Source organism: Equus asinus, chromosome 21, assembly GCF_041296235.1.
Source record: "Equus asinus isolate D_3611 breed Donkey chromosome 21, EquAss-T2T_v2, whole genome shotgun sequence".
Lineage (NCBI taxonomy): Eukaryota > Metazoa > Chordata > Mammalia > Perissodactyla > Equidae > Equus > Equus asinus.
Window position 1 is genome coordinate 48,143,607 of NC_091810.1, and position 23,263 is coordinate 48,166,869.

Below are 23,263 nucleotides of genomic sequence, written 5' to 3' on the forward strand. Positions count from 1 at the left end.
CAGTGAACCCTGGCCCACTAAAGTGGAGTGCACAAACTCAACCACTCAGCCACAGGGACGGCCCCCCAGTGTACCACATTTACTGATTTGCAAATGTTGAACCATCTTTGCATCCCTTGGAAAAACCCCACTTAATCATGGTATATGATCCTTTTAATGTGCTGTTAAATTCAGATTGCTAATATTTTGCTGAGAATTTTTGCACCTATATTCACTAGGGATATTAGCATATAGTTTTCTTTTCCTGTAGTTTCCTTATCTAGCTTTGGTGTCAGGGTAATGCTAGCCTCAGGAAATGAGTCTGGGAGTGTTCCTTCCTCTTCAATTTTTCTGGAAGAGTTTGAGAAAGATTGGTGTTAATTATTCTTTAAGTTTAGTAGAACTCACCAGTGAAGTCATCTGCTCCTGGATTTTTCTTTGTTGGGAGATTTCTGACTACTGATGCAATCCCCATACTTGTTATTGAACTGTTCAAATTTTCTATTTCTTCCTGATTCATTCTTGGTAGAGTGTATGTTTCTAGAAATTTACCCATTTTTTTCTAGGGTTCCAACTTGTTGGCATATAACTGTTTATAGCATTCTCTTATGATCTTTTGTATTTCTGTGGTGTCAGTTTTAATGTCTCCTCTTCCATTTCTCATTTTATTTGTCTTTTTTCTTTCTTAGTCTATCTAAAGGTCTGTCAATTTTGTTTATCTTTTAAAAGAACCAGCTCTTAGTTTCATCAATCTTTTCTATTGTTTTTCAGTCTCTATTTTATTTATTTCCACTCTGACCTGTGTTATTTCCTTCCTTTTGCTAAATTTGGGCATAGTTTGCTCTTCTTTCTCTAGTTCCTAGAAGTATAAAGATAGGTTGTTCACTTGACATCTTTCTTTTTTCTTATTGTAGACATTTATCCCTATAAATCTCCCTCTAAAAACTGGTTTTACAGTCTTCCATAGGTTTTGGCCTGCTGTGTTTCCATTTTCATTTGTGTCAAGATGTTTTTTATTTCCCTTTTGATTTCTTCTTTGACCCACTGGTTGTTCAGGAATGTGTTAATTTCCACACATTTGTGAATTTTCCAGTTTTCTCCTTGTTACTGATTTCTAGTTTCACACTGCTGTGGTCAGAAAAGATACATGGTATGATCTTCTAAAATTTGCTAACCCTTATTATATAACCTATCATGTACTCTATTCTGAAGAATTTTCCATGTACAATTGAAAAGAATGTGTATTTTCCTGCTGATGAATGGTACATTCTATACGTGTCTGTTAGGTACACTTTGCCCAAAGCATTCCTTGTTGATTTTCTATCTGGATGATCCATCCATTGCTGAAAGTAAGGCAATGAAGTCCACTACTCTTATTGTATTGTTTTCTACCTCTCCCTTCAATCTGTTAGTATTTGTTTAATATATTTAAAGGCTCTGTTTTGGGTGCATATATATTTATGATTGTAATATCTTCTTAATGAGTTGACCCATTTATCATTATATAATGATCTTTTTTATCTTTACTTACAGTTTTTGGCTTAAAGTCTATTTTGTCTGATATAGGTACAGTTATCTGTACTCTCTTTTGGTTTCCACTTGTACAAAGTCTCTGTTTCCATCCCTTCACTTGCAACCTATATGTGTCTTTAAAGCTGAAGTAAGTCTCCTGTAGGCAGCATATAGTTGGGTCTTGTTTTTTTAAATCCATCGAGCCACTCAAGGCTTGTACAAAGTCTCTGTTTCCATCCCTTCACTTGCAACCTATATGTGTCTTTAAAGCTGAAGTAAGTCTCCTGTAGGCAGCATATAGTTGGGTCTTGTTTTTTTAAATCCATCGAGCCACTCAAGGCCTTTTGATTGGAGAATTTAATACATTTATATTTAGAGTAACTATTGATAGGTAAAGACTTACGAATGCCATCTTACTAATTGTTTCTGGCTGCTTTATAGTTCCCTTATTCCTTCTATCTCTTTTGCTGCTTTCCATTATGAATTGATGACTTTCCATAGCAGTATGCTTCTTTGATTGCCATATCTTTATCTTTTGTGAATCTATTGTAGGTTTTTGCTTTGTGGTTACCATGGTGCTTACATAAAACATCTTACAGAGATAACAGCAAAAGCTTCTGATAAATCCTTCAGTATGAATTTTCTTGGGAGTTCTTCTTTTTCTTGTCTTTCTGTTTCCTTTTCTCTTGCCTCTTCTTCAGCTATGCATTATTATTCCAGTTCCAACAACTCCTCATTTGTCACATCCTCAGGAACCACCTCTAGGAGTGCCTCAATGCCATCCTCATCCACACTCAGGTTAAAGTTGTTTGCCATCTCAACCACAGCCTTGTTGATTTTTGCAATCTCCTCATTCTTGGAAAATCCTCTGAAGTCATGGATGAACTTCTTGAGTGTCTTCTTTCAGATGCCATTCATACACTCCTTAGTGACATCACCCCAAGCCCAAGCAAGGATACTGATGCAGTCACAGATGTCATAATCCTTCCAGAAATACATCAGTGTCTTCCTCAGTTGCAGCAATAGTCTGGGCAAAGGTCCTTCTCAGGCAGTAGGCCTTAAAAGCTGCTATAACCCCTTGATCCATTGGTTGAATCAAAGAGGTGGTGTTTGGAGGGAAAAACACTGCTTTGATATTGGGATGAAAATCACCAATAAAAGGAGGACGTCTGGGAGCATTATCAACAATAAACAAAATCTTGAGAGGTATGTTACTCTCCAAGTAGGACTTCTCCATGTTGCTAGCATAGCAATTCAAGAGGGCATCTTGGAAGAGGAACTAGGTCATCCATGACTTCTTATTGCTCCTGTAGAACACTGGCAGTGTGTGCTTATTGACATGCTTGAAGGTCCTGGGGTTCTCACTGTGCCAGATCACAAAGGGTTGCAATTTGTAGCCTGCAACATTGCCCCCACACAAGACTGTTATCTTGTCTTTAAAAGCCTTGAAACCTCACATTGATTTGGCCTCCTTATGGATGAAAGTCCTTTCAGGCACCTGTTTCCAGCATAGGGAGGTTTCATTCACATTGAATATTTGCTCTGGCCACATAATTTTTCTCCACAATCAGCTTATCTAGAGTTTCAGCTGCCTTCACATCAGCACTCGCAGATTTACCACTCACTTTCACATTATGTAATTAATAATGATTCTTGAATTGTTTAAACCACTCAGAGATAGCAGTAAGTTCAACATCATAGTCAGGTCCAGGCTTTTCTTTCAACATTGCAAACAAACTTTTCGCTTTGGCCATGATTGTCATGGTGCTGAGAGGGATATGCTTTTGCATCTGGTCTTCAATCAAGCTCATTAGAAGTTTCTCCATGTCTAATATAGGCCCTTCTCACATTTTTGTTAGTCTCATTGCCTTCAATAAAGCAGATCCTTTAATAGCTTCTGTCAGTTTGTTCTTGTTCTTCAAGATCGTAGCTATGGTGGAATGAGATGTGCTTGACTGACAAGCAATAACCGTCACTGATTTTCCACCTTCATAGTCCTTAAAATCACTTTTAATTTCTGGGTCAATCATTTGACATGGCCACTTACTGGCAACATGTGCAGTGAATTTTGTATGCTTGGGGCCATGATGAACAAAACAACACAAGATTAAATCAAGCACAACAGGAAATGATGAAGTCAAGAGATGCTATAAGCACAAGATGTATGCAGCTGCTGCCAACATACACAGCATAATGCTTTACAGTAAACTTTTTTTATAAGTAGAAAGAGTACACTCTAAAATAATGATTAAAAGTATAGTATAGTAGGGGCCTGCCCCGTGGCTGAATGGTTAAAGTTCCATGAGCTCCGCTTTGGTAGCCCAGGTTCACAAATTTGGACCTACTCCGCTCCTTGGCCATGCTGATGCTGTGGAGGCATCCCATATACAAAAATAGAGGAACAATGGCACAGATGTTAGCTCAGGGCTAATCTTCCTCAAGTGAAAAAAGAGGAGGATTGGCAATGGATATTAGCTCAGGGCAAATCTTCCTCTCACACACACACAAAAGAAACGTATAATATAGTAAATACATGAACCAGTAACACAGTTGCTTATTAGTATTATCAAGTACTGCTCATCACTGTATGTGCTATACCTTTATACAACTGGCAGTACAGGTTAGTTCACACTAGCATCACCACAAACGTGTTGCACTATGACATTACACTGGTTATAGTGTCATTAGGCAATAAAAATTTTTCAGCTCCATTACAATCTTATTGTCATATATGTGTCCACTGTTGACTGAAATGTCATTATGCAGCACATGACTGTACAATTACCTTTACCAGCGTGTTTTATATTTTCATATTAGTAATTAATTAGCATCCCTTCATTTCAGCTTGAAGAACTTGTTTCAGTATAGCTTGTAAGGCAGGTCTAGAGGTGATGAATTTCCTTAGCTTTTGTTTAACTGGGAAAGCTTATGTCTCTCCTTCATTTCTAAAGGATAGCTTTGCTGGATAAAGTATCCTTGGTTGGAAGTTTTTTTCTTTCAGCACTCTGAATATATATTATCCCACTCTCTTCTGGCCTGTTAGATTTCTGCTGCAGAATCCACTGATAGCCTAACGGGGGACTACCCTGTAAGTTACAAACTTTTTTCTCTTGCTGCTTTTAAGATCTTTCTTTATCTGTGACTTTGACAGCATTATTATAATACGTCTTGGAGAGGATTTCTGTATGCTGAGTTTGCTTGGTGACGTATGAGCTTAATGAAGTTGGATGTGCCAATCTCTCCCTAGATTTCTCAACCATTCCCCAGCCCTGCCCTGAGAAAGATTTACCCTAAGCTAACATCCATGCCAATCTTCCTCTATTTTTCAGTATGTGAGCCACCAGTACAGCATGGCCATTAACAGAGCAGTGTAGGTTCATGCCCTAGAACCGAACCCCAGCCACCAAAGTGGAGCATGCTGAACTTAACAACTAGGCAACTGGGGCTGGCCCCAGCCATTATTTCATTTATGTGTGTGTGAGGAAGACTGGCCCTGACCTAACACCTGTTGCCAATCTTCCTCTTTTCACTTGAGGAAGACTGTTGCTAACATCTGTGCAAATCCTCCGATACTTTATGTGGGATGCCACCACAGTGTGGCCTGATGAGTGGTGCCAGGTCCACAACCAGGATTTGAACCTGTGAAGCCCAGGCTGCTGAAGCAGAGCATGCAAACTTAACCACTACGCCACCAGGCCAGGCCCCAGCCATTATTTCTTTAAACAAGCTTTCTTCCTCCTTCTCTCTCTTTTCTTCTGGAACTCCAATGTTTCACAAATTTGTCCTTTTAGTTTCCATAGATCATAAAAGCTTTCTTCATTCTTTTTCATTCTTTTTTCTTCTTTTCTTCTGACTGGATAATTTCAAATTTCCCATCTTCAATCTCACTTATTCTTTTTTCTGCTTATCAAGTCTGCTACTGATGCAGTCTACTGAATTTTTTTATTTCATTTACTGAATTCTTCAACTGCAGAATTTCTGTTTGGTTCTTTTTTATAACCTCTCTCTCTTAAATTTTTCATTTTTTTAAGTGTTGTTTTCCTGATTTCATTGAATCGTCTTTCTGTGTTTTCCTGAGCTCACTGAATTTCCTTAAAACAGCTATTTGAATTTTTTATCAGGTAAATCAAAGATCTCCATGTCTTTGAATTCAGTTACTGGAAGATTACTGTCACCCTTTGTTGTTGTAGGTGTCCTTGATTTTTCAGGTTTCTTGGAGTTTCAAATTGCTATCTTCACGTCAGAATTAGCAGTCACCTCCTCCAGTCTCTACTAAATGCCATCAGGGGAGAAATACCTTCTATCAACCCTCCCAGAGATTCTTCATATTTCTCAGACCTATAGATACACCTGCTCCATTCTTCTTGCTCCTTTTTGTGGCTGAATTCTTCAGTTTATATGCCTTCCATTGATCCTGCAATGCACTAGAGGCTGAGTGCTGACAGGCACTCTTCTGTTTTCCCAAAAGTAGCACTACAGCTCAAGTTTGTGGTCTCTCTGGACTGCAGATGCAGGTCTTCTTTCTGTGTGTGCTTCACTTCTGTGTGTGCTCACTTCCAAAGACTGCTCTTGCCACCACCTCAAGAAGTATGCACAGTGATCCAGCTGCAGCAACAGGGTATATGTGGGTAAGGCACACAGAGCACTGGGGATGCCCATGGACCAGTTAGGGGGATCTATGGGTGGGCTTCTTGATGGAGTCTGCCACACAGTTAGTAGAATCTGCATCTATTTAATACCCTCTAAGAATCATACATCCCATTTTCCCAAATTTATTCCACCCCCTAGTCATGGAGCACCCTAATATTTAGTACTCTGGATTAGGCGAGAGAGAAATGAGCCTCTCTGGCAGCATCAGCAGAGCTAGAGGAGTCAGATGCTCACTAATACGCTCTCTCTTTCCCCACTGGATTAATCACAGGCCTAGGAAGATGTCCCTACTGTAATCTATGCCACTTTGGGAGACAGTTGACATGGGTAAAGTCAAACTGTTCTTACTACCCACTCCAGTGTGTTCAAACTCTTAGTTTTTTGCTCCAAGAGAGTGCTGGATCTTCTCTGCTAGAAACCTGGATTTCCCAAAAGGCTCTCTCTTTTGTGGGTGATTGTCTAAGTCAGTGTTCTCCAGAGGCTCACAGACTGCATTCAAGAGAGGCTGGAGCTAGTTCACAGGTTACTTCAGGGTCCACAGCTGGGACTGAGGTCTGCCTGCCTATTAGTTATGCACAGGTGGGTGAGACTTCTCCTGGGTCCATTGGCATATGATGCTAGATCCTACAGCTCTCACAAAGGCATTTCTGTTTGTGGATGGATGCCGCATGTTTGTTGGTGAGAATGAGGACAAAAACTAGAGACGTCTTATACCACCATAATGCTGACATCAAGACCACCAGTAACACATTTTATATACTGACTTGTAATAAAAAATAACCTATACCACTAGGGAATACTAATAAGAGAAAATATGGAACTTAAAATAGGATAAAACACACAACTGCATGCAACCAAACCTAAATAATGAGAACTGGTTATCTATAAAGAAAAAATTAATAGTAAAAAGTTAAAAAGACACAGGATTGGCATATACTTCCAGGAAGATGGAGGAGACATAATTTTCACTATTCCTCCTTTGGTGTCAACAGAAGCTGAGTGGGGGAAAATGGACTTCAACCCCAACTTGGCAGTAATAAGGCAGAACTGCTTCTCCTGCAGAAGCATTAACACATAAAGGTGGCTGAAAGAGAAAGGTTAAATAAGATGCAGTATCTGATAACATAATACCCAAAGGTCCAGGTGTCAATTGAAAATCACTCGCCACACCGAGAACCAGGAAGATCTCAAAATTAATGGGGAAAAAAATACATGCCAACACCAAGAGGACGAAGGTGTTAGAATCATCTCACAAAGATTTTAAAGGAGCCATCATAAAAACGTTTCAATGAGCAATTACAAACATGCTTGAAACAAATGAAAAAAAGTCTCAGCAAATAAAACAAAAAGTCTCAACAAAGAAACAGATGTTGAATGGGCTCAATAGCAGAATGAAGATGACAGAGGGAAATAAGCAGTGAACCAGAAGACAGAAAAATTAAAAACAACACATCTGAATGTGATATAATAAGAAATACATATTTCTTCATCCTGAGTCCCTGCCATAAGAGCTTTCTAAAACTCTTGGAATTTCTGGATAGGGCTAGAAGAAGCATCTTTTGTTATTCATAATAAGCCCCTTTCAACTGTTCCTGAGTTTCTGCTAACGAGGTGACTCTTGCTAGCTTCAATCCTAGATAGCTTCAGGATGGGAGATGGTTGCCAGGGGAATCAATCATGTGATTACAGGAAGGAGAGAGGGGCTGGAGACTGAGTTAATCACCAAGGGCCAGTGATTTAATAAATCATGTCTTCATAATGTAACTCCCATAAAATCTTAAACAATGGGGTTTAGAGAGCTACCAGGTTGGTGAACACATCAAGTTGCTGTGAAGTTAACGTGCTGAGGAGGGCACAAAAGCTCCATGCCCTGGTTCACATACCATGCCCTGTGCATCACTTACATTTGTTTGTTCCTGAGTTGTATCCTTTATAATAAACTGGTAATAGTAACTAAACTGTTTTCCTAAGTTCTCTGAGCTTTTCTAGCAAATTATCAAATTTGTTAGAAGGGGAGCATGGGAACCCTCAGTTTATAACAGGTTAGTCAGAAGTATGGGAAACCCAAGACTTCAGATCGGCATCTTGTAGGACTGAGTCCTTAACATGTGCGGTCTGACACTAACTACCCACAGTTAGTGTAAGAACTGGATGGAATCATTGGACACTCAGTTTTTGTCCAGACAGTTGGATATTTGGTTGTTGGTTTAGAAAAAACCCACGTGTTTTGTGTCAGAAGTGTTGGGAGTAGAAGTACATCAGACTAAACAATAAACAGAAAATTGAAAAAAAAAATGAACAGAACCTCAGGGACCTTTGTGACTATGGCAACAACAAAAAAATATCTAAATCACATCATCAAGTCCTGGAAGGAGAAGGGAAAGAGGGCACAGGAACGCTTAAAATATACTTGAAGAAATCCTAGCCAAGGTATAGAGAAATGAACTCTCATTCACTGCTTGTGGGACTGCAAAATGGTAGGGCTACTTTGGAAGACAGTCTGGCAGCTTCTTACAAAACTAAACATATTCTTAACATACAACCTAGCAATTACACTTCTTGGTACTTACCCAAATGAACTGATAACTTTTGTCCACACAAACATTTATAGCTGTTTTATTTATAAATGCCAAAACCTAGAAACAACCAAGATTTCCTTCAATAAGTGAATGGATAAACAACCTATAGTCCATCCAAACAATGGAATATTATTCAGCAATAAAAAGAAATGAGCTATCAAGCCACAAAAAGACATGGCAGAATCCTAACTGCACACTGCTGAGTGAAAGAAGCCAATCTGAAAACACTACATTCTATATGATCCCAACTAAATGACATTCTTTAAAAGGTAAAATATAGAGGCAGTAAAAATATCAGTGGTTGCCAAGTGTCCTGGAGGAGAAGGAGAGAAATGAATACATGGTGCATAGAGCATTTTTAGGACAATGAAACTATTCCTATGATACTGTAATGATAAATACCTGATATTATGCATTTGTCAAAACCCAGAAAACTGTACAACACAAAGAGTGAACACTAATGTAAACTATGAATAATATTAATAGTGTATCAACATTAGTTCACTAAATGTAGCAAACGTACCACATTAATGTAGGACGTGAATAAAAGGAGAAACTGGGGAGGCTCTCTGTACTTTTTGCATAATTTTTCTGCAAATCTAAAACTTTTCTAAAAAGTAAAGTCTAATAGAAATTTTAAAATAAAAACAGAAAGAAAACTTCCCAAATTTGGCAAAAGACATAAACCTACACATTGAAGAAGCTGAGAAAACCCCAAACAGGATAAACCAAAAGAAACATACACTAAGACACAACATAGTTCCAATTCTGAATACTACAGGCAAAGAAAAAAATCTTGAAAGTAGCAAGAGAGAAATAACACCTTGTCTCTACAGTGAAAAAAACTATTCAAATGACAGTGAATTTTTCACCAAAATCAGAAAGGACAGGAGCACTCTTTACAATAGCCAAAAGGCAGAAACAACCCAAATCTCCACCAACTGATGAGCGGATAAACAAATTGTGATATATCCATACAATGAGTGTTATTCAGCCATAAAAACAACTAAGTACTGATACATACCACACCAAGGAAGAACCTGAAAACATTATACTGAATTTAAAAAGCTAGACACAAAAGGTCACATATTACATGATTTCACTTAAATGAAACATCCAGAATAGGCAAATTCATAGAGACAGAAAGTAGTTGTCAGGAGCTGGGGAATAGGGGAATTGGTTTCTGTTTGGGATGTTTAAAATGTTTTGGAATTAGATAGTGGTGATGACTGTAAAACACTATGAATGTACTAAATGAGAAAATATTTTTGTGCATTTTACCATGCACTTTTAAATTTTTAAATATAACTATAAAATTAAAATGTTTGTAATAGGATATATATTTTTTAAATTTAAATTTAAAAACACAGAAAACAAAATGAAGTGGTACAAAAGTTTTCAAGTGCTGAAAGAAAAGAATTGTCAACCTAGAATCCTATATCCACCAAAAATATTCTTTGGGAATGAAAGAGAAATCAAGAGATTGTCAGATGAAGGAAAACTCAGAGAATTTGTTACCAGCAGATCTACCCTGAAAGAAAGGCTAAAGAAAATACTCTAAACAGAAGAGCTCAGGAACAAGGAATCTTGAAACATCAGGAAAAAAGAAAAAAGTAAGCAAAAATATGCATAAATACAATAGACTTTGCTTCTCTCGAATTTTTAAAATTATGTTTGATAGTTGAAGCAAAAATTGTAACACTATCTGATATGGTTCTAAATGTATTAGAGAAATATTTAACAGACTTATAAACAGAAAGGTGAACAAATATAAATGGATAAGGTTTCTACAATTGACCCAACTAGAAAAACGGGAACACCAGCAGACTGTGATAAGTTCTGCATATTTAATATAATATCTATGGGTAACCACTAAAAAGCTCTACAATGACATATACATCAAAATGGAATTCTTGCAAAATGTTCAAGTAACCCACAAGAAGGTAGGAAAAAGAAAAGAAACAAGAAAAATAAGAGAAAAGAAAAAAATGAAATAGAAGACTTTAATAATTATGTTAAATGTAGATAATCTAAATATACTACTTAAAAGACAGAGTTAGGCAGAGAAGATTATAAAACTTGACCCAATATATAGTTATTTACAAAAAAAACTCACTATAAATATAACAACATAGGCAAGTTGGAAGCAAAAGAATGGAAAAACATATCTTATGCAAAAATTAATGAAAAGAAAGTGGAAGTTAATATTAGATAAAGTGGACTCCAGAGCAAAGAAAATTATCAGACACAAAGAAGGACATTATGTGGTGATACTACCAAGAAAACACAGCAATCATAAGTGTATACCCACTAAACAGAGCTACAAAATATGTGAAGCAATTCTCACAGAAACGAAAATAGACAAATCTACAATTACAGTTAGAGACTTATAGAACAATTACACAGAAAAACAGCAATGATAAAGAATAACCTGACAACACTATTTACCAATAAGATCTAATGGCATTCACAGAACACTCCACTCAACAAAAGCAAATACACACTCAAGTGCCCACAGGACATATACCAAGATAAGTCACATCCTGGACAAAAAGACAAATGTCAACAAATTTAAAACAATTGAAATCACACACAGACTGATTTTTCTAACCACAATGAAATCAAACTTGAAATCAATAACACAAAAATAAAAGGAAAATCTCCAAACACTTAGAAATAAAACAACTTATTTCTAAATAATCCATGCATCAAAGAGGAATTCTCAGAGAAAATAAACAATTACACTGAACTGAATGAAACTGACAATAACATATACCAAAATTTGTGGCACATAGGTAAAGAAGCGCTGAAAGGAAAATTATTGGCATTAAATAAATATATTATTAAAGAGGAAAACTGCAAATCAATAATCTGAGCTCCCTCCTCAAGAACCTAGAAGAGCAAAATACAACCAAAGCCAGCAGAAAGAAAAAAAAAAAAGATGAGTAGAAATCAATAAAAATAGAAAAAGAAAAACAGAGAAAATCAGTGAAGAAAGCTGGTCTTTGGAAAGATGAACAAAATTGACTAATTTCTAGCAAGACTAATGGATAAAAATACAGAGAAGACACAAATCATAAATATCAAGAATGAAATGGGGTATTATACAGACCCTGCAGACATCAAAAGGATTAGAAAGGAATACTACAAAAAATACTCCACACATAAATAGACAACATACACAAAATGAATCAATTCCCTGAAAAACAAACTACCACAACTCAACCAATATAAAATATATAATTTGAATAGCCCTACAACTATTAAGGAAATTGAATTCCTATTTTAAAAACTCCAAAAAAAGAAATCTTCAAACCCAGATGGCTTCACTCCTTACTTCTACCAAATGACTGAAGAGTGAAAACTACTTTCTTAATTCATTTTCTGAAGCTAGTATTACTCTGATACTAAATTTTCTAATTCATTTTACAAAGCTACTATTACTCTGATGCCAAAATCAGTCAAAGATAGAATAAACAAAGAAAACTATAGACCAATATGCCTCATGAATATAGATGTAAAAATCCTTAACAAAATGTTATCAAATAGAATTCAGCAATAAGAACACTTATATGTACCATGAAGTTTATTTTAGGGATGCAAGGTATTTTCAATACTCAAAAGTCAATCAACGTAATCTACCATATTAATAGTCTAAAGAAGAAAAATCACATATTTCTTATTGATGCAGAATAAGCATGTGACAAAATTCAACACCAATTCATGATAAAATTCTCAGAAAAACAGCAATAGAATCACACAGGAGTGACCTAAACAAAATGGTGGAAAAGGAGTTTTCTACCATTTTCCCACCAAAGAACACCAATTTTGACAATAAACCATGGACAAGAATGACCTTGTAGAAGTCCAGGAGTATAGCAGAAAAGTTCTAGCACACTGTTGGAGAAAAAATAAAATCTGAGATTGCACACATTGAAGAGGTTAAGAGGAACAGTTTCACTTCACCTCCATCATCCCTCCCACAAGGCAGCACAGCTCAGTGCCAAAAGAGACCTTCTTCGCCTGCGATTTCTCCCATGGGGGGACGCGAGAGCACACAAGTAAGCACCTGGCTTTCCTGGCTACACTGGATGCTGTCAAAGAGGCCCACCTCATTCTTACCCCATCCAGAATGCTGAGGTGTGCTGCACAACTGGGGGCCACAGGGAGTGGCTAAAAGAACAGCAGCCAGAACTCTCGAAGGGCAGGCATCAAAGGGACATGGATCCTACTAAGCACTTCACAGACTCCATGAGGAAGCCTGTCCATGAGCCAATGGCAATGTCTTGCCTGCAGATCTCCCCAACTGGACCACAGGCACTCACAGTACTCAGGGGAATACACCTTCCCCACAGAATCTCCAATTCTATGACCAGCTCCCTGTGTGCACCCCAAAGGGCAGCAATGAGTGCAAGCCTTTGTAGATGGCTACTAAGCATATACAGAAAGCTGCCCAACTCTGCAGGACTGGGAGAAAGCAAGAAAACTGGAGCATTCAGCAGTGCCCTAGGTAAAGCAAACAGGAGGCTGTCAGTATCCAGCCTGACTTTGTGGGTTTGAGAGAAAGCATACAATCTTAAGAATTAAGCCCCAAAATGGAACAAGAAGTGTGCAGCAGGTGCATTCAGAGTAAAGGTCTAAGAAAGCCTCAGAATATCCAGCAAAGCTGACAAAAAATATTTACCAAAGACAGTCAGTAAAAATGGAGGAAGTGACTACTTCTTCAAATGCAAAGACAGCAACGAAAGACTTCAAGGAACATGAAAAATGAAGGAAGCATGAAACCACCAAAGAAACAAAATAATTTTCCAGTAACCAACCCAAAGAAACAAATCTGTGATTTATCCAATAAAGATTTCAAAATAGTTGTTTTAAGGAAGCTCAGGGAGCTACAAGAAAACACAAATCATTCAATGAAATCAGGAAATCAATACCTGAACAATATGAGTTTAAAAGATATATAGAAATCATAAAAAAAGAACCAAACAGAAAATTCTGGAGCTGAAAATTACAATCAATTTAATGGAAAATGCAATAAAGAGTGCCAATAGCTGACTTGATCAAGCAGAAGAAAAACTCAGTGAGACTGAAGACAGGAACTTCAAAATTATCCAGCCAGAAGAGAACAATTTAAAAAATGAAAAAGAGTGAAGAAAGTCTATGTGAATTATCGGATACCATCAAAGGAAATAATCTATGCATTACTGCAGTTTCAGAAGGAGGTTGGAGGGAGAAAGAGATGGAAGGCTTATTTAAAGAAATAATGGCTGAGAACTTCCCAAATCTGGGGAGAGATTTGAACATCCAAGTTCATGAAGCTAGGTCCCAAAAACATTCAAACCCAAAAAGATCAATTCCAAGACACACTATAATAAAACTGACTAAAATCAAAGACAAAGAGAATTTCAAAAGAAGCAAGTGAAAAAATTTATGTGTAACTTACAAGGTAACCCCCGTAACGCTATCAGCAGAATTCTTGCAAGCAGAAACCTTGGAGGCCAGAAGAGAGTGGGATGATATATTCAAAGTACTGAAAGAAAAAAATTGCCAACTAAGAATATTTTACCCAGCAAAGATGTCTTTCAAAAATAAAGGAGAAATAAAGACTTTCCACGACAAACACAAACAGAGAGCGTTCATCACCACTAACCCTGCCTTATAAGAAGTCCTGAAGGAGTTCTTCAAGCTGAAATCAAATGACACTAATTAGTAACATAAAAAAACATGAAAATATAAAACACACTGGTAAAAGTAAGTACATAGTCAAATTCAGAATACTCTAACACTATAATATGCTGGCATATTAATTTTAACATAAAGGTTAAAGGAAAAAAGTATTAAAAATAACAATAGCTACAACAATTTCTTAATGGATACACAATATAAGGTGTAAATTGTGACATCAAAAATATAAAATGTGGGTAGGAGGAGTAAATGGGTAGAGTTTTTATATGGGATTAAAGTTAATGTGTTATCAGCATAAAATAGACTGTTTACAAGTTTATGGAAGCTTACTGGCAACCACAGAGAAAAAAATTACAGTAGATACACAAAAAGTAAAGAGAAGGAAATCAAACTATACCATTATGGAAAATCAACAATTCACTAAGGAAGACAACAACAGAAGAAGGAAGGGACACAGGAATTATAAAAGAGCCAGAAAACAATTAACAAGATGGCGTTAGTAAGTCATTACCTACCAACAATTTAAATAAATGCATACGTAAATAAATACATTTAAATAAATATAAATGGAATAAATCCTCCAATCAAAAAGCATCCAATAGCTGAATGGGTTAAAAAAATATAATCCAACTTCATGATGCCTACAAGACTCATTCTACCTTTAAGGGTAAATATATGCTCAAAGGGAAGACAGAAAAAGATATTCCACATAAATGTAAACTAAAAGAGAGCAGGGATAGCTATACTTATAAAGACAAAATAGACTTCAAGTCAAAAACAAGAAAACAAAGAAGGTGATTATGTAATGACAAAGGGGTTAACTCATCACAAGGCTATAACAATTATAAATATATATGCACCTAAACAACAGAGCACCTAAATAAACTGAACAAATACTAACAGATCTGAAGAGAGAAAAAGACAGCAATATGAAAATAGCAAGGGATTTCAATACACCACTTTCAATAACAGATAGATCATAAAACCAAAGAAATAAGAAATCATTAGACAAATTATACTTTAGACCAAACGGACCTAACAGACACATAGAGAACATTCCACCCAATATCAAAGCCCAAAATTAGCAGAAGAAGGATAAAGATCAGAGAAGAAATAACTGAGATAGATGCTAGAAAAACAATAGAAAAGATCAATGAAATTAAGACCTAGTTATTTGAAAAGATAAACAAAATTGAAAAACCTTTAGCTAGACTAATGAAAATAAAAGAATAAAATAAACAAAATTAGAAATGAAAGAGGAGACACTACAACTGATACCACAAAAATACAAAGGATCATAAGAGACTACTATAACAATTATACACCAAAAAATTGGATAACCAAGAAGAAATGGACAAATTCCTAGAAATATGCATCCTACCAAAAACGAATCATAAAGAAATAGAAAATCTGAACAAACAAATTATGAGTAAGTAGATTGAATCAGTAATTTAAAATCTCTTAACAAAGAAAAGTCCTGTGCCAGATGGTTTCACTGGGGAATTCTACCAAAGATTTAAAGAAGAATCAATACCAATCCTTCTCAGAGTCTTCCAAAAAATTGAAGAGAAGGGAACACTTCCAAATTCATTTTACACAGCCAGTATTACTTTGATACCAAAGGCAGAAAAGGACATTACAAGAACGAAAATTATAGGGCAATATCCTGATAAACAAAGACGGAAAACAATTCTCAACAAGTATTATGGACACATCTACGGATGGCTAATCTTTGACAAAAGAGCCAAGAACATACAATGGAGAAAGGAAAGTCTCTTCAATAAATGGTCTTGGGAAAACTGGACAGCCACATGCAAAAGAATGCAAGTAGACCATTATCTTACACCATACACAAAAATTAACTCAAAATGGATTAAAGATTTGAATGCAAGATCTGACACCATAAAATTCTTAGGAAAAAATATAGGCAGTACACTCTTTGACATCAGTCTTAGCAATATCTTTCCGAATGCCATCTCTACTCAGGCAAAGGCAACAAAAGAAAAAATAAACAAATGGGACTACATCAGATTAAAAAGCTTCTGCACAGCAAAGGAAATCATCAACAAAACAAAAAGACAACCAACGAACTGGGAGAAAATATTTGCAAATCACATACGTGGCAAGGGGTTAATTTCCAAAATATATAAAAAAAACTCTTACAACTCAGCAACAAAAAAACAAACAACCTCATCAAAAAATCGGCAGGGGACATGAACAGACATTTTTCCAAAGAAGATATACAGATGGCCAACAGGCACAAGAAAAGATGTTCAGCATCACTAATCATTAGGGAAATGCAAATCAAAAACTACAATGAGATATTACTCTACACCTGTTAGAATGGCTATAATTACCAAGACAAAAAACAATAAATGTTGGAGAGGATGTGGAGAAAAGGGAACCCTTGAACACTGCTGGTAGGAATGCAAACTGTTGCAGCCACTATGGAAAACAGTATGGAGATTTCTCAAAACAACTAAAAACAGAAATACCATATGATCTGGCTATTACACTACTGGGTATTTATCCAAAGAATATGAAATCAACAATTCAAAAGATTTATGCACCCCTATGTTCACTGCAGTATTATTCACAATAGCAAAGCTGTAGAAGCAATCCAAGTGCCTATCAACAGATGAACGGATAAAGAAGATATGGTATATCTATTTACATATCACATGATCTTAAATATAGAAAACCATAAAGCCTTCACCAAAAAACTCTTAGAACTAATAAAGGAATTCAGTAAAGTTGCATGACACAAAATAAACATATAAAAAAATGGGTTGCAGGGCCAGCCTCATGGTATGCGTTCAGCACACTCCACTTTGGCAGCCCAGATCTGTGGGTTCAGATCCCAGGTACAGACCTACACCACTCGTCAGCCATGCTATGGTGGCAACCCACATATGAAGTGAAGAAAGTCTGGCACAGATGTTAGCTCAGGGCTAATCTTCTTCAGCAAAAAATTTTTAAAAAAAGGTTGCATTTCTTACACTAACAATAAACCATCAAAAAGAGACATTAAGAAAACAATATCTTTTACAACAGCATCAAGAAGAATAAAATATTTAGGAACAAATTTAACCAAGTAAGTGAAATCTGTACACTGAAAAGTGTAAGACATAGATGAAAGAAACTGAAGAAAACACAAATGGAAAAATATCCCATGTTCATGGATTGGAAGAATTAAGATTGTTAAAATGTCCATACTACACAAAGCCGTCTACAGATTTAATGCAATCCCTATCAAAGTTCCAACGGCATTTTTCATAGAAATACAAGAAACAATCCTAAAATTCATATGGAACCACAAAAGACTCTAAATAGCTATCTTGAGCAAAAAGAGCAAAGCTGGAGGCATCACACTTCCTTATTTCAAACTATATTACAAAGTTATAGTAATCAAAATAGTAAAAGCATGCCTAGACTGGCCATTATTCTAGGGTTGTTTGACTTTACTCTTAATATGCAGTCAAACTGGGTCTTTACTGAAGACCCATGTGTTCACCAAGTTCTTTCCACTCTGGCTAATTAGAATGCGTACCTCCATTTCTCAGTCTCTCTGTGCTAGTTCCTTTTTCTATCCTCCAAGGTGTTGGCAGTCTTTCAAGTCTCATTTTCAGCCCTATGCTCATAGTAGTAGCTGTTATAGCAAAAGAAGCAAATATTTACTGTGCTGTTATCATGTGCTAGGCACTGTGTTAAGAGCTTCAAATAAGCTCTTTGATTCCTCATAAGAATTCTATAAGTAATCATGTTATCCTCAATTCAAATATACAAAAAATTAGAGAAAATAACATATTGAACCTCCATGAACCTATCATTCAGCTTCAACAATTATCAACATTTTGCCAATCTTGATTCATTAATCCCCACATACATATTTTTACCCATTGCAGTATTTTAGAGCACATATTAGAAATCATCCATAAATACTTCAATATCTATCTTTAACAAGGTGCTTACTGATTCTCTGATAAACTCTATTTTATAGTTATAGAGTGTGGCAATAGTGGATTCGTGCCTGTGTTGAATAACAGATTCCCTGTTGCCAGAGACACAAAATCCAAATTCCTTAGCATTCCTTATATTCTTTGGCATATAAGACTCTTTCAATATAGATCCAACCTACCTTTCCTGCCTTACCATCCATCACCATACTATGCCCTAGTCAGTCGGACTATTTGCCATTCCCTAAACATGCCTTGCAATTTCATGCCTCTATATTTCTGCTTTTGCTATGCAAAGCATTCTATAATACCCTGTTCCTATCTGGCAGAATTCTAGGTATCCAGTAGACAATTCTTGTATAAAAGCTGATCCTGAAACAACAAAATGGGAGTAAATATAAACTCTCTTGAATTTCATTCTTTTCCTCTTGAGTATATGTTTTATAAAAAGCACAAAATTGTCATCAAATATCTGTTGTCCTTTTTCTTAATTTTATCTTATTCTCTTATTCTTTAGTTATGTATGTTCTTAAGAAAGCTAGTATTTTGGCAAGCCTAACAAATAAATAACATGACATATCACCAGAAGATAATACTCTGTCTCAAAAACTTTTGATCTCTAAAATTATAAAGCTAAAATAAGTTTTACCCTAGAAGTGTATACTGCAAAAAAAGTCTTCAAAAAACTGCAAAAGACAAGAAACTATCATTCTTAAAATAATTTAACATAAAATTTAGTAGTACATATTTCCTGCATATTATGCTTCTCAAACTGTACAATTTTAACATAGGGTTGCAAAAATATATAACTGAAAGGGTATTTTATAATCACCCCAGTTTCTCCTTCACAATGTTCACTATATCTTACTAGAAAGGATTTACAGAGATGAAAACAATTAGGCTTTGAGAGTTCTTTTTACACTGCTTTATAGAAAGAAATATTTTACCATTTACTAATATTTCTGAATGGTATATTTGCTATCTAGTCCAGAAATCATTTTATTTGGGCTAATTCAAGTTTTATTTATTAGTATACATCATACATAACTAAAGATATACTTTAATAAGTCATCTTTTTTTCTTTAACCACTAACAGCTATGAAAAACCTATTGAAATTTTTTACTTATTGTGACCATAACATTAAGACACATAAAATACGAAATAAGAATGCATTTTTTTTAAATTTTAAGTTTGTGGAATCATTAAATGATTATCTTTTACAAATAATAAAGAATTTTTACTGTGGTTCCACAAAATATCACTACTACAAGAAATGAAATTCAATTATTAATACTGTCTTTCCATCTGTTAATTTTTTTAAGTTTAGGATTTAGGAATACAAATACAAGCTATTAAGAGGTATACAGATATGTTTCGTTAATAAACGCTACAATAATCTAAGATTCTAGAGTGGAGTTGGTATTACCAAAATATACAATCTTAGAAGTACCACATTAGCCCAAAATAAAGAAATTAAAGGAGTCTGATCAGACAAAATGAGTTCCAACACTTTAGATTAGTGCAATTTGGTTTCTTCAATTTGATTAGCTTGTCAAATCATTGCTAAGAATAATCACAAAATGGCCTCTCCCACAGACTCTAAACACCTTTATTGTAGGAAAAAGAACTTAGAAAATAGGTATCAGGTTCTGAGCACTTTTCCTTAACTCTAAAATAGAACTCTGATTACCCTGCTGGAGAAGCTAAATGGAGAGGGAGAGACCTTGAGACTAGATGGCGAAGCCTAGCTATTTTGGTGGTCTGGCTGAGGACAGCATTCCAGCCATCCATGCCAAGATGCCAGACATGTGAGTAAATACTCTTGGACATTTCAGCCAGCTGAGCTCCCAGATGACTGTAGCCACAGATTATATCACATGTACCAGAATAACTGCCCAGATGACCTCGGTCAAGGCACAAAATTATGAGAGAGAAAATGGTGACTAGTTTAATCCACCGCATTTTGGGACACTTCATTGTACAGTTAACAGAAAATATTTTAACATTATCATCATTCACGTCTCACTCAACTAAGGTTTTCAGGCCACACACTGTGCATCAATTTGATATGGTAATCACAAACACACAATAATTTCAATGACCATGGTTCTCCACACTGATCCCCAAACACTAGTATTAGAAGCAAGGTGGTGGAGTGGTCAAGATCACAAATATTACTAAAATTAAATAAATAAATTAAATGCATGTAATATCACAAATTACAGCTTCCCAATCATTTATAAGATTTCTTATTTATTCAAGTTCCAAATTTCTGACAATTTTAAATCAAGAAAAAAAACAGAGGGGCCAGCCCGGCGGCTCAGCGGTTAAGTGCACACATTCTGCTTCGGCAGCCTGGGGTTCACTGTTTCGAATCCTGGGTACGGACATGACACCGCTTGGCAAGCCATGCTATGGTAGGCGTCCCACATATAAAAAGTAGAGGAAGATGGGCACAGATGTTAGCTCAGGGACAGTCTTCCTCAGCAAAAAGAGGAGGACTGGCAGCAGATGTTAGCTCAGGGTTAATCTTCCTCAAGAGAAAAAAACACAAAGTACAAATAGAAATTATTTCCACAGAGGCATTACTGAGATGAAAATAACACCTGAAAGTGTGTTTTAAAACTAGAAATACAAGGAAAAAATTACCTATGAACAGTGGCTCTCAGCCAGGGGAAATTTTACCACCACACTTCCTGCCCCAGGACCTTTGGCAATGGTCTGGAGACATTTTTCATTGTCACAACTTGAGGGGGTAAAGTTACTGACATCTAGTGAGTAGAGGTCATATATGCTGTTAAACATCTTATATAATGTACAATACAGCCCTCCACAACAAAGAATTATCTGGCCCAAAATGTAAACAGTGCCAAGCATGAGAAGCCCTGGCTATGAGGAATTAAAATTTGAAAATACTGTCTTTTTATAATCATTACCTTAGAAACTTACAAAATGAGTGATTCTACTGGCAAAACAGGTGGTTAGAACCCTGAGCAATTTTCCTTTTTAATAAAAATAATGCGATAATTCTGATATTTTCCATACAATAAAAAGCATAATATATTAATTAAGCTACAGAAAATATGAAATAAAAGCTGATAATATTAATTATATGAAAGAGTAAGCAGAAATAAATTTTTGGAAATGCATTACTGGAGAAGAATGTTCCTACATGTATTATGACTGCCAACTAAAATATATTTTGTTCGATCAAATTAACATTAATTGGTAACAGAATAAAACAAAATCTAGTTTATTAAATTAGTATCTGCACTTACAAGTCTTGTTTAAATTCACATTTTAACAAGAATATCATAATCACAAACACTTATCTAGTGGAACATTATTTGAAAGTTTTTTCCATTTTTTATTTTAGAAATAAATTCATCTAAATAATCACATGGCTCCACAGGACTAGGCCTATGAATAAGTCAGTGTACTTTTTTGTCAAATATTTGAAGGAAAAAATATTAAATGTCTTAACTAGACTTTTTCAAAATAAGCTTTACAGCTATGACCATACATGCATCTTCTGTCCTGTTAAAAGAAAAAAACATTTTAATACTGCTGAAACAGAGCAGAGTCTGATACAGGTCTGTAAAGGAACGAATGAGTGTGGCTATTGTAAAAGATTAAGAGATGAACATGCAAGAATTGTTTTTATATCAAACGAACATACTAGGCAGCTTCCTACATTACAAAAGGTAACAACAAACTTTTCATTACCTTTATATTTGGTTTCTTTGTTGAAACTCCTCTGTACCAACCTAAAACAAAGCATACAAAGAATATTAAAATCATACTGTTGTCATTTTTCTATAAGAGACATAATGAGTATTTCTAGGAAAAAAATTAATTAATGCAAAACTTTGGAGTATTTTATTCAGGAAAAAACCCAGTCTTACAATAAATACAACATTCCCAATTTTCACCAAAAGGCACAAAGCCCTTTCAACTGAATAAGGCACAACAAATTAGAAAAGACCTCAGAGGACATGTAATCTAACTCTAGGAAAATTCCCAGATGAAACTGTTAGGGGCAGGAAAATGCCAAAACCATATCACTTTTTCAATGGCAGATAGGGAGTACAGCCCAGACTTTCTGTTTCCTGATCTCATTCAATCTCTCATGTACTAAATTATAGTATCCTCACTTCTTAGCTTTCCAGCTGCTAAAGCTGACATTCGTGCTTCATTTATTCCCTCTCAGCATTCATACACAGCAATAATAATGAAAGTCAACTACACAATAAAAAATTTTCAGAGAAAGGAAATTTTATTGCCAACTTTTCTCAATTCCAAACTATTATCTGCAGAGTTTTGCTATAGTTTCTCTGCTTGGGTTTAAGAGGAAACAGCTCCAATGAGATAGAAAAGAAGGCAAGAATTCTATTTAAAAGAGGAAGATGAAGAAGAAAAGAAAGAGGAGATTATTGATAATAGCTAATATTAATTGAGAGCTTACTGTTCTTAATTCTGTGTATTGGAATTGAGAAGTCGTTCCATGTATTAACCTTTAAATCTTACAACAAAGCTGAGGAGAACAATCCACTTTTTCTCCCCTGAACTCATAACAAACATCCTTGCTTCTGTTTAGCACAACAGCTGAGATCATAATTTGAATGACACCTTGAGTCTCAATATCTTCATTTATTAAAAAATAATTTCATTTTTAAAATAAAATTAATTTATTAAATACATATTAAATAAAATAAAGAAATATTTAAATCTTCATTTATTAAAAATTTTAAAAGTGATAATAACCTTATCAATGTGACACTTTACAGTGTCTTAAGAAACAGAATAGAGAATGACATCAGCAGGTATGTCAGAGTAAGGATCTCTAAAAAGCCTCTCCTCAAGAAAGAAAATTTAGAACTCTGGAAGTAAACCAAAGACTT

General features: G+C 35.5%; 1 protein-coding gene across 13 annotated transcripts in view; it reads right to left on the reverse strand.

The window, feature by feature from the left end:
* DOCK3 (dedicator of cytokinesis 3) overlaps positions 1–23,263 on the reverse strand; it is a 438,078-nt gene that overhangs the window by 313,991 nt on the left and 100,824 nt on the right. For all 13 annotated transcript variants that reach the window (XM_044754125.2, XM_044754132.2, XM_070493006.1 and 10 more), the window contains exon 3: positions 22,089–22,129. In XM_044754125.2, coding sequence (XP_044610060.2) covers positions 22,089–22,129 — 41 coding nt within the window. The remainder of the gene's footprint in view (positions 1–22,088; positions 22,130–23,263) is intronic.